Source organism: Pterocles gutturalis, unplaced genomic scaffold (assembly GCF_000699245.1).
Source record: "Pterocles gutturalis isolate BGI_N339 unplaced genomic scaffold, ASM69924v1 scaffold37065, whole genome shotgun sequence".
In the NCBI taxonomy this organism is placed as follows: domain Eukaryota; kingdom Metazoa; phylum Chordata; class Aves; order Pterocliformes; family Pteroclidae; genus Pterocles; species Pterocles gutturalis.
In genome coordinates this window covers 1-13244 of record NW_010144632.1, presented here as the reverse complement: position 1 = coordinate 13244, position 13244 = coordinate 1, and the positions used below count along the sequence as shown (strand labels likewise).

At 37.3% G+C, this 13244-nt stretch overlaps 1 protein-coding gene across 1 annotated transcript in view; it reads right to left on the bottom strand.

The window, feature by feature from the left end:
* Nucleotides 1–13134, bottom strand: part of UBE2K (ubiquitin-conjugating enzyme E2K) — a gene marked incomplete at its 5' end in the record, with an annotated part of 22848 nt that extends 9714 nt beyond the window's left edge. The window contains 3 exons of the mRNA XM_010085161.1: nucleotides 4293–4375; nucleotides 6972–7030; nucleotides 13041–13134. Of these exons, the coding sequence (XP_010083463.1) occupies nucleotides 4293–4375; nucleotides 6972–7030; nucleotides 13041–13134 (236 nt within the window). The remainder of the gene's footprint in view (nucleotides 1–4292; nucleotides 4376–6971; nucleotides 7031–13040) is intronic.
* Nucleotides 13135–13244: the final 110 nt, after the last annotated feature.

Genomic DNA, 13244 nt, shown 5'->3' with positions numbered 1-13244 from the left:
GAAAAAAAAGAGAATAGAATAGCTTTGACATAGTGCAGGGGGGAAAGACAGCCTGCTTGCTGAAGAGTTCCTTCAAACAATATTAATATTCTACACATTTTTCTCAAAGCTTTAAAGAGGCTCAGTGCTCTTCATGCACCCTGAGCAAAGCCTAGCAGTTTTAGATACCCAAAAACATTATTACTACGAGCTGGTTGTTGCTTAAAATCGTATCACCTCTTCTAATAATGATTTCTGCATCTCAATTAAACCTGAAGCGTGAATCCTCCAGTACAGCCACTATGAAAAAAATATTCTCGTTATTAATTTTTATTCCAACTGTCAAAACCACAACAGCCAAGAGTCTTTTTGTAACCACACACACAGCCACAAAACATTCACTTGATAATCACTGCTCAAGAGATTTATGCCAAACACCTTTCAAGTAATTTAGTTCTCAGGTTTCAGTGAACAGGATTAGAAACATTTTATATTTAAGAATAAAATTTTGAGACAGAATACCAGCCTGGACGATAAATATAGGCTACAATAAGTGAAACCAAATAACAGCAGTCATATTAGATCAGCATAAACAGTATTGCTTCTAAAAAATTTGTCTCGCAAACAAACTGGCGTAACAGGTATTTACGAATCTAAACATGACGAAAATACAGCTACAAAGAATTTCAGCATATACTGTGGAGAAAAAATTTCATTAAACTCATTAAAAACTGTTTAAAGACATGTTTAAAGACACTTTGCAAACTGATAAAACCTTCTGCCAATATGCAGAACAATACCTCAACTATGCTCATTAGAATAGAAAATCATTATCATGGGATGGGTGAGTAGGGAAGAGATTTTTTAACTATACAAATACATTAAGATCTTTGTATTTGTATTCACCATCTACAAATGAGTATTTTATCAGTTTATTAACTCTTTAATAAGTCCTACTAAGTCCCATAGACCCAAATTCTGTCCTTCAGCTCCCACTGACCTCAGTGAAACACACAGATATGCACTGGAATTCGAGACAGATTTAAACACAGCAACAAGAGAAGCATTATTCAGTTAAGAGCATTACAAGTCAATGAAGTAGCACTTCAGAAACAGAGCTTGTTACTAAAAGACTTGACGAGACTGTGGAACTAAATATATTTTCCAGAATACAGCCATTAGATATTTCAGAATTGCATTTGTCCCATTTACCTTTGAATGCTTGGTGAAATCCATTAAATATTAAATTATCAAGGTTAGGGGGGTGTTGCTTGGTTTTTTTTGTTTGCTTGCTTTCTAATGAATTTATTATTTTACTCAAAACATTTTTTAACCTACACATGCAGAAAATTTAACATGGTGATGTGGTCATTTCTCAGTGTAAACAGCTAAAACTGAAGAACAATGAAAAACTTATTTAAACAATATTAACCGTTTACATGGCTTAGGAAGTTTTAGAAAGCTACTCAGAAAAAAAAGTCATATCTATCACAATACTGAAATCCTTCAAACAAGAAAGGATGAAGGCAGTCACAATAGTTTCCTCTTCTCCAAAGGACCAGATACTTTGACAAGCACTTTAACAAGGCTCAAGGGATTCTAATCTACCATTCTATGATTAAAAAAACAAAACAAAACAAAACAAAACTTAACAAAGAGCACCACTAGGAAATAAAGGGATCACCACATTAAGAATAATTTGAAAAGGGATTATAGTATATAGGAAGCCTCCCCCCGCCAAGTACTGTGAAATTCATTCCTTGGTGCTTCCAAATAAAGACACTGTTTCAAAGGAAGAGTTTAACAGTATGGAAGTGGCATAACATTGGTGCTGCCTGTGCCAGCCAGTTTAAATACACAAAAGGCAAGTTCTTGTTCCAATACTCCTATTTTGTATACATCTTTGTGAAGGAAGGTGTTAATTTTTTTTTCCACCATGCAAAACTATGACACAGATTAAGTCACCTGTGCAAGACCCAACTCTACAAGAACACAAGTCAAACCTCCTCTCCTGTTCTTCCTTTCCAAGTCTCAATGGTTTTGACCAAAAAAAAGTTCAAGCACATTATCTCTTTGAGTCTTTGTTGACTTTTGGTGTTTCATATTTTTAGCTTGATCAGCCACTGAAAAGGCCAGAAACTTTCATCCGAAAGCTATTAACTGATTCACTCTTAAAGTAGCGGTTTTGGGATAAGACTGAATTTTGAGAGACTGCTTCAAGTCACCATGTTTGGCAATGCTGAAAGACAACAGGGCCTGTTCCAGGACTGGAAAGGAAAATGTGGTCTCCTGAATCCCGGTCTGTCACTACAGAAGCAAGATCGTCCATCTTTCCCCACAGAAAACACTAATTAGGGAATATATTGAAGTAATATAACGATACAAGAAAATGTTAAAAAAAAATGTTAAATTACTCTGGTTTTAATTCAGAATGTGATAAATAAGCATGACTTCTGCTAGGGACTGTCTTTCCTCAAAGTTTATTGGGGAAAATGCTAGATAAGTATCGTTTTTGAGAAACATGACGTTTAGGGGCTTCAGTATGGAAAGATCAGCCTTGAAGATACTTGCTAAAAGTCACAGACCTTTATACTATGAGTATAGCAACTAGACAGTGCATAAAGGAGTACCAAAAGATGGAAGAAAAAAACCCTGACCTTAAGAAGTTCAAATAAACTCTTCCCAGGAGAATATTAACAATGCTGGGATACACTTCTATGTAAAGCAACTTTGCTACTAGAAAGAATTTTTGCTTTCCCATATCCTCACTACTTAAACCTTGCCCTGAGCGAAATACGCCTGGCTGGGAGAATAGGTTTATGTACTCTAGTTCAAATCAGTGAAGTGATCCCTGTTAAAACACCCTCCAATTTTTTTTTTTTGCCAAAACCCCCAAAACAATAATTAAAAAAAAAAATCCCAACGCACAAACCAACCAGGCATCCTCACGCCTATTCATTAATCTGGTTTAAAGTACAATCTTGCAGGAAACTGTACTTGCACAGTTAAAGAGCCACTAATTTCCAGTATGACTTAGGTTGGTGTCAATAACTGCATGCAGGTACAAAAGTGCACTGGCTTTACTGACACAAAATTTATACCATGTACCAGACATGTATGCTGAAAGATTCTACCTCCTGAAAGAACACCCAAGCTCTCCAAGACTGAAGAAAAAAATATACTGTTCCAGAAATGAAAAAGACAACAGCTTATGATTATTACAATTTAATGTTAGTCATTTACACTACCCTGTGCCACACGATTTTCATAGTCTTCTCACTCTGTAAAAGATGTATACAGTGAATGTGTTCATCTGCAAGGCTTCAACTCAAGCTTTCTACTCTAGAGTTTCTCATTCAAACCCAGCTGCAGTCTGCTTGGCCAATAGCAGTCCTGACGAAGTTGTTGAATTTACAAGTATTTGAAGCTTGTATGGATTAGATATTGATGTTATCTGCTGGAATTACAGTTCTAATCTTTTGGGGCAGACACAGAGGAAAACAACATTCATGTTACATATAACGTCTAACATACAATTGGTGCATATGAACTTGAAACCACATGAAATGTATCACTTGGGAAAACAAATTAACAATGAGTTCAGCTGTTACAGTTTGAACACTTACAGGTCTATTCCACAGATTTTGTCTATTAAAGCTTTTTCAGTAACATTAAGTAACAAAAAGTCAGCAACTGACCAGCAACTAAAAGGCAAATGGTTTACAGAGGAGCAGATAATAAATATTACCAGTGATAAATGTGAGATACAATCAGTACGGTCAGCCTCTTCTTCTCCCTTTCCTATTGCTGACCTGTTACCTTTTATGCTCCCAGACTCACTTCATACATTGTTTTAGCTCTATCAGAACTAATTTTTATTTGGAAGTAGAAGTCAAGAATCAGAATGAAGATAAGCACTCGGGTTTTTCTGCTTACACCTCAGGAGGCTGAAAGGACAAAATTCAGGAGGCAATAGGTAGCATTTGTTAATGGAAAAGAACAAAATTTAAAAAAAAAAATTTAATTATTACAAAGACACCCAAAACATCAACAACAATATGTTCACCCTGACCCTAGTGTAAAAATCTTTGGAAAAGCTCTCTATACATATAGTATCTACTTAGTACTTTCAAAATTACCACCCACTCATTTCATTTGCGTATTTTCAACTCAAAATACTATTCTCAAATACTGTAAGCTTTAAGGACATCTCAAATCACAAATGCAAAGTGAAAAGCAACATGAGCTATTGCTTCCTATCCAGGACACTAGTATATCTGATTTTGCACATTCAAATCCATATGGAATCTTACCATTGATCTTTCAGAATATCCAAACAAATGGCCCCAGTGACTGAGCTAATATTAGGATGCCATATTTTGGTGATAAACCGCACCTAGAATACAAGACAATTTTTAAAAGCAAAAACAGTTATTAAATGCAGTATATTAAGTAAACATTTTAAATGCACCATTTCTAACAACATTATAAAGAAATACTAATTTAAGAAATATCAAGCTAAAAACCAGAACTAAGACATATGACACCACTTACTGCAGGAGGCTTCAAGTCTGCAAGGCCATACATTAGACAGAACCTTCCTTTACTGAAAACCAGACTACTGCCGATCTGAGGGCACCAAACTCATCCCTAACCGCTTTACCATACACACTCACATGAGCACATCCCTGCATCACACAAAGCCATTTAGAAATGTACTCCACCAGTAGTGTTTTGGCTTAAGCAGATAATCAAACACAGAAAACTTCCTACACTGTAAATGCTAAAAATTCCACTTTCAATAAAGTGAAACAAGCCCACGAATTCTTAACATAGGCATTGGATCTCACTGTTCAGCTAAACTGCTGGTAGCTACAAAAGTAGTACAAAAATTTCCTTGGTGGATGCTACTACTCCTACAGCCATCCGGTTTCATTACCCATATGCAGAAAGCTCTTCAACAAACCAAAATCCAACCAGATTAGTTGTTATTCTTTGTTGTTGAAAGGATCTAGTCCCAGCATTCATTATGTCCACATTTTTACACTAAAAGTCTATTCATGCTCACAAAGTATGAATAAAATCAGTTGCGTTTTGCTTTTTTTAAAAAAGACACAGAGAAAGTTAAAAGCAGCATTTTCTTTTAAACGTCTCAAAACCCAGAGCTGTCCTCTGAAAGGAACATATACCAGCCATTAGAAGTTTCTCCTTCATTTTCTTCAAACCCATTATTTCAGGTTGCACTTTAACTGCCCTATAGTGACTTTGACCTGTCCCTCATCTCTACCTCCTCATCCCAAACTCCCGACAAATGTTTTACATATGGCACAGATCTTTCAACTTTTGCCCCTGATCTGCAAGCAAATCAGTGCAGAGAACACATTATTTGCCAGGTGCTACAGCAAAAGACTGTACATAGAGGGCTATAATAAAACTAGCGCAATCATGATGTATAAATAGGCATGACCATAATAGTTCTGCTTTCCAGGACAGAAAAGAAGAGATCATGTCAGCTGAGCCACTTATTAACTAGCTCAACTCTCTAAATCACTTTGAAAATGTAAAAAGCCATGTAAATATTACGTAATTTCTCACAGTGAATGACAGCTAACAATGGCTGTCAAAGCACATACTGAACAAGATAAAGAAATCTCCCAGATGAAAGGCAGGGCTTAGACACAAGCCAAAAGGCCTCCAATTCAAGACTACAGACTCCAGAGTAAGCACTATGCTACAGTGCACTGGGCTTCTAACAGCTGTCTGTAAGCTTCAGAAACAGAAGTTACCAAACCCTAAAGCAGCAATTAAACCATGGTCCATAGACCCATCTTTCAGTGTCCGTGAGCCATTTTCAGCTCTCCTTATTTTAGCTCCTGACAGAACACAGGCAGATGAAAGAACTGAAGTCAACAGACCTTTCATTAAGACTTTCTGTGTCTTTCTCTCCAGCCTCAAGGAAGTCGTATAAAGGACAAGAGCCAAGGAGCTACAAGGAGCTCTTCCCAAGATCCTTCCCAGTATTACACACCAGGGTGAAAATAATCAGGATCTAGGACACGTTCTTAGTTTGAAGACATCTTTCAGATAAACAGAAAACCAATCAAGAACCTGAGTCAGACAACTAGGGAGACTGCTGATTCATCAGAAGACACTGGAGAAGGGACTAAGTCAGGGCACAGGAATATACAGTTGCAGCTGCACATGGCAGGGGAGAACACTATTCAGACTGATCCATCTAGGGGGAAAGTGGAATCACAAATTCAAAGTGCTAGAAAGACACAGTAAGGTTGGAAGGGCAATAAATTGCAAAAAATGTATGAGTGACTCTACCACAGCCATTTCTCTCATCTCTCATGCATGTGCCACGTTTTATGCATTCACAGAATCACAGAATGTTAGAGATTGGAAGGGACCTCGAAAGATCATCTAGTCCAATCCCCCTGCCGGAGCCTTCAATAAAGCTGTATTAAGACTATTACATTTCTCTATTGGTTCTTCAAGTCACACAACTATACAACTCACTATTTAATTATTACTAGAAACTTGGTAGGTTAGACCCAAGACTCTACTAAATATAACTTATAGAGCCCAAGAAATTAAAAGAATCAATAACTATCTATTACAGCATTTCTTCAATGATATTGAGGGGGAGGGAAGATAGCCATACTCTGCATCAATTAAAACTATCTGAAATCTGTATTTATCTTGCCAAAAATAAACTACATGAGTGTCAATAATGAGGCACAAGCTCCTCCCCAGAATTTGCCAGTTTGTATTTTAAGGAATAATCAGAGTGTACTTCTGACTGGATACAGCTATGCATCCTGCATTATTTTATACCTAAAGATGACAGCTCCAATGCCTGTCTAGAGGAGAATAAAAAAAATAGAAGATGTTTACTACAAGGAGACTACACATGCAAGCAAATAAATAAGAAAACTCAAAACCAGCTTGTTGGCCAAATTATTTTATCCAAAAAGTGTTTACAGTACCTTAGGAGGATTAAATGGATATGTTTCTGGAATTTTTATCTCTAGTTGATACCTTCCACCTGCAAAAGACATTAACAAGTTAGAAATTAAAACAAAACAACATTCCTCAAGCTTAGTCTTTTGTGACAATAAAGCTTACATTTCTAAATGGACAGGTTTTCAAGTAATTAAAATACATTTTATAAATTCATGCATATAAGGTCCATCCAATAAAGCAATATTTGCTTATGCAAATCAGACTAAGTATTTCTTAGGTATATTTAACATGTACTTTCTGATATAGTTTCTCATTTTCAACCTTGTAGCTTCCATGCTCTATTTTAGTAAAATATTGCAAAATATGAACCAAGCAGCCCCCAAACAGATGAAACAATAGGCCACAGGAACATTCAGGCTGAACATAGGCTACTACATTACTTTGACTCTTTCCTGATACTGCATGTCAATACATTTTCTTCAATTTACACAACTGAAATTAACTGTATATAATTTTGAATGTTCGACTAAGTCATTTAAGAAAAGCTCCCACACTTGGGGGGGGGTGCGGAAAAGGAGGCTCCAACGTTACTTCCGCTATGTTCTACATTACTGCCTGAAGTAGCTACTTCTATTCCAAACTAATAGAGTTTGCGGGATTACAGCACTCAATAAAGGATAGTATAAGCTTGGCAGACAGAACTACCTTACACTACTCTCTTCCAAAAATTTCTCATTTTCTCTCCCTGTTACAGTACCACTACCTATGTCTATTTCAATTATAGCTTTGTTAACATTCAAGTTTACTATCATTACTTAAGTCTTCTGGAGCAATCTTAAACTATCCATGCCTGCTCACTGAAGATAATTTGCCAGGCAGCAGTTTAATGACAAAAAGAACAGAGTTTAACAAAACACATACAACAATCTAGGCATTTAGTTTTTATAGAAATTGAAAGCATTTCTCCTCACTTGCAATATTTTTCCTCATCCTACTGCTGTTCTTTCAGAAATACACCTTTTCCTCTCCCTCAGTATACTTTGTTGCAACTTATAAATTTCCTAGAATTAAAAGTTGAAGATCCTGCAATCTATTTCCTTTGGGATTTCAAGAGTGAGTTACTCTGTTGCAAATCACTCTATACAAAACCAGCTCTCAAGTACTGACAATATAGGCAGCAAGATTCACATGCAGGGAAAAAACCTCAAAGGAATACTCTGAACAGTTCTAGTCTATGGCACGTTTATCAGAGCCAAAATGCACATTAGCAGCTACTAACACCTCTCACTTTTAAAATGTAATTCAGTCTAACACACTACACTTGAAACTGGTTAATATCAGTTTGGCATTTTACACTACTTCTTGCAGATGTTTTTCTTCACTTAAACCTCACTCTCACTTAAACTCTCACTTCTTACTGCAGTAACTGGAGAAGATTTAACAGAAAATACAATGGAAGAAAGGCCAATAAATCCAAAATTATAATAGTCAATGTCTAATTTGATGGCTTCTCTGCTTACAGGACAGCATAGGTGAAATATTTTTGAAGACACATACATTAACAACAGACCTTAAGTTTGCTTTTCCTTTTGTCTGAACTGAAGCATAGTTCAGCAGCAATTTTTCCTAAGAAACAGAATAATTACTCTGTTCCTGGATTGCAAAAATTCATCAGTCCCTATCTGATTTCACTGACACACCGTTTTGTAAGGTAATATGAAGCCTATCCTTAGGTATTACCATCTCTTCTGCTCACCACTAAAACTTACTTTTAAAAGACAGACTGTTACAGCCTTGTGCGTAACAGGCTATTCAGCCAACCTTTTTTTTTCACCTAGAATATACAAGTCCAAACAATTTTAAAACTCCAGGGACTAACAAGTCAGTAATATTATTTATACAGTACTGTTGTCAGGCACTGAAGTTCACAGTTAAAAATACAGGCTTGAAGACTTAAACTGAACAAATCTGGATATTAATTCTCTTAATACCACATTTAAAATGCAAGTGACATACTAACTTCTGCATGCCAGTATTTCTGTGGAATTTTTTTTTAAAGGAGCATACATATGGCTTTTTTTTGTAGCTATTTAACACTTGAGATATACTTAAACAGTAATGGCAGAATATTCTTTCTGTAGTCCTACTGGAGCGTACGTCTCACAATAGAGTTACACCAAGATTTAACTACTTTCCTTAAAGAAATACCCTATTTACAGATTTTGCAGTTACTGTGGCTCACGTGCAAACTTGGCTTGAAACTAAGAACCATGGTTACACAGTGTTAAAAAATAACCCAAAAAACAACCATCTCTTGAGAAGCCCTTGAATCAAGCAAAACCCAGCTACCATTAATCTAGACTTTCAAAGGTCCTCTCTCCAAACATACATGTTTTAATGTGGATGCAAATGTGTTTCAATTGAAGTTGTGTCTTGCAGTATTCTAACAATTGATCAATATGAGTTGACACTACTGACAGAAAAATAAAAGCTGCAAAATTTGTCAACAAGAGATAGCATACTTCCTCTCAGTCATACTTAAACCAATGTCCAGACATCATCTTTAAAAGAATTTTGCAGCAGCAGTTTGTTTTCAGATACCCCACCAACCATGGTCAACAATAAATATTACTGTTCTTTCACTTCACAATGGTCCTAAAATTCCCTCCTGTATATGAGTTGTTTGACCTGAACTACTGCACTAATTTTGCTTTTCTTGCTGTGTCAGACTATAGATGACAGGAGATCAGTCGGTAATTACGCACCATGCACTACTGCATTAGTCATAAAATGTAAACTACACACACTGGCAAGCCCTTCATAATTACATAAGTGAATAAATGCATAAAACTATGTTACAGAAATAGTTTTCCAAAGTAAATTACTCAAGTGTCAGCAAATGCCCGAAATTTGGCTGCCAGTAACTTTCGTTTTGCTCCTTGGAGCATATGCCTTCTACAGATTAAAATAAGCATACAATCACGTTACTCTTCCATGAGATCCCTGCCATAATCAGAATACATACCAGTTTTAGCCCCATAAAAGGGATATTTACCATATCCTCATCATTAAATGTACTCATATGTATGTAAGTATACATGCATACATTTCACATCAATAAATTCCACGCTAAACACATTGCCGTTCTTCATTAGCACGATATGCTGAACGTGTGAATACACAGTGCTCAGCTTTCAAATTTTGGTCTAGCTGAATTATCCTGCATCACACAGAACCCAGTTCTGCAGAAAGGCATTCCAATCTTTTTTTACTCTCTTCTTGAACAGCTATATGGTTTTTAACTTTTATGACACATGAATACACCTTTCACTTCAAATAACTCTCAGTACATTCTCCAAAAAGGTCCATTTTATAAGCTAAGGTAATGCTGACCTGGAGTGAAAAAAAATAAAATGCCAAGCCATGACAAACCAATTCACCCAAGAAGGATTAATTCTGTTTGAATGGAGAAAAAAAAACAACAAATCACCAAGAACCCCCTAAACAAACCCTCCTGCCACCATTCAGATGTTTCCTAGTATTCAATTACTTAATTTTGCAACATCTTAACATCTGTATATAAGACTTGGTTATACAAGACCAACTATATCTGCAAAAGAACCATTACACTAAACAGAATGATCCACTTCCAAATAGGTCATCAGCACAACTATGTATTTTAGGTCTACAGCATCATTCTCCTTTTAAATTGAAGGCACATGTTATAACCAGAAGAAATTATCTTCTTTCCAGACATTATCTTCTGTCAACTAAACCCTAGTGGCTGATGAGATGAGGATAGAGAGACATGCAGGGAGGAAGGGAAGCACCAGTATTTGCTACACAGCAGAGGAACTCCGGGACTCAAGTTCTGGAGGGGAGCATCCTTACCATTACAGATGCTTCTACTTTTCTACTCTCTCCCTTCCAAGCTGTGTGGTGCAGTCAACACACGGGACGGAAGGGATGCCATCTAGAGGGACCTTGACAGGCTTGAGAAGTGGACCCATGCCAACTTCATGAAGTTCAACAAGGTCAAGTGCAAGGTCCTGCGCGTGGGTCAGTGCAACCCCAAACACAAATACAGGCTGGGAGGAGAATGGATTGAGAGCAGCCCTGAGGAGAAGGACTTGGGGGTGTTGATTGATGAAACGCTCAACATGAGCCGGCAGTGCGCACTTGCAGCCCAGAAAGCCAGCGGTGTCCTGGGCTGCATCAAAAGAAGTGTGAACAGCAGGGCAAGGGAGGTGATTCTCCCCCTCTACTCTGCTCTTGTCAGACCCCATCTGGCATACTGCGTTCAGCTCTGGGGCCACCAACATAAAAAAGACCTGGACCTGCTGAAGCGGGTCCAGAGGAGAGCCACAAAGATGATCAGAGGGCTGGAGCTCCCCTCATATGAGGACAGGCTGAGAGAGTTGGGGTTGTTCAGCCTGTAGAGACGGCTCCGGGGCCACCTTATAGCAGCCTTCCAGTACTTAAAAGCGGTCTATACAGGACAGATGGGGAGGGACTCTTGATGAGGGATTGTAGCAATAGGACGAGGAGTAACGGTTTTAAACTGGAAGATGGTAGATTTGAATTAGACACAAGGAAGAAATTTTTCACTGTGAGTGTGGTGAGACACTGGAACAGGTTGCCCAGGGCAGCTGTGGATACCCCATCCCTGGAGGTGTTCAAGGCCAGGCTGGATGAGGCTTTGAGCAACTGGTCTAGTGGAGGGTGTCCCTGCCCATGGGCAGGGGCGTTGGAACTAGATGATCTTTAAGGCCCCTTCCAACCCAAACCATTCTAACATTCTATGATTTCCTTTCTCCTCCCTGCCCAATATTCTTCAATGTCAACGTCTGTTGGGCTGTTTCCTCACCCTTTTTCTGCCCTGCACCCCAGCAAGGCGGGGGGGGGGGCAACACTGAGGAGACTCCCTGAAGTCCAATGCTACTGCACCAGCAGCTCCTAGCCCAGAGAAGCAAACACAAGGGATGCCATCCTTAGAAGATGCAACAAACAGATTTTCATCAGTAGCCACTAATGCTTTTGAGTGCATATACACCTATACCTATGCAACAATTTTCAGCTATTTTCCCCACTTGATGAGAAATTATTTTCCAAAATAATGGCAAACAGTGGCAAACAGCACATGCCTGGTCTCTGGATAATACTCAAGTCCCACTCTTGGCTCCAAGGCACAGAGCAACTAGAGCAACTGAAAACTTATTTGTTTCAACTTCCAACAAAACTTGACACTTTTTTTTAGTAGAAGTTCAAATTCAAATCAAAGTAGACACCTGGCATGGAAAATTTTAGTAAAATACCATCTAAAAATAACAAAAAAAAAATTAAAACCAAAAATCCTCATTTATCATCAAGGAACTTGAATAGAAGGTGTGTCTGCCAGCTCCATATATATTATATGCAAACAGAAAGTTTACAAGTACCAGCACTACTCAGTAATTTGGTATCTCTGATGATTCAGAGTTATCTTGCAAGTTATCTTGCTTTTTCCCAGATTGAAGAGATGCATGATTACTAATACCAGCTTTAATAAACAATGAAGTCAACAAGATGTAATTTTGCAAGAGAGCTATAGTCCCCCACTACAGCACCGAGACCCACAGATGCCTGAGATTAATCCCAAATTTAACTTGCAATGGTACATCTCCTCAAGATAGAAAAATGCAACATGTTCTTGCACGACTAATGCATTAGATCGCAGAAATACAACTACAATTACATTAGATTCTGAAGCTCAGTTTCTTGATGCTTCAGGGCTAAGGAGTTTAAATGGGCAAGATAGAAAACAAACAACTAAAAGTCAGAATTATACCAATTACACTGCACAGCTTATACCTATAAATTAACCTTTAATATGGGATAGTCTGTCCTACTATAGAATATATCTGTCTTCAGGCAACACACAAGTTGAATTTAAATATTTTTCACACTTAAAATTTGTATTAAAAACAAAAATCAGACTATTTTAAAACACATAGCTCTACACTTTTATGCTGTAAATTAATTTTACAAACAAAGCATCTCAAGACACATTATTTGAAGTGTACAATGATTTCATACACAAAAACATTACTTGCCTTCATATGGTGTGTCCGGAGGTCCTGCTATTTCTCCTCTTAATTCTGTAAAATTCTCATCTACAAGATCTACTTTAATTTGATTTTTGCTCGTCTTAAAAATAAACAGAGAAACAAAGAATCATAAGTAAGCATTTGACATACAGATTTTCCCCAAAATATGGTATTCTAAATTTTTACTAGTTTTAAAATATATATATATAA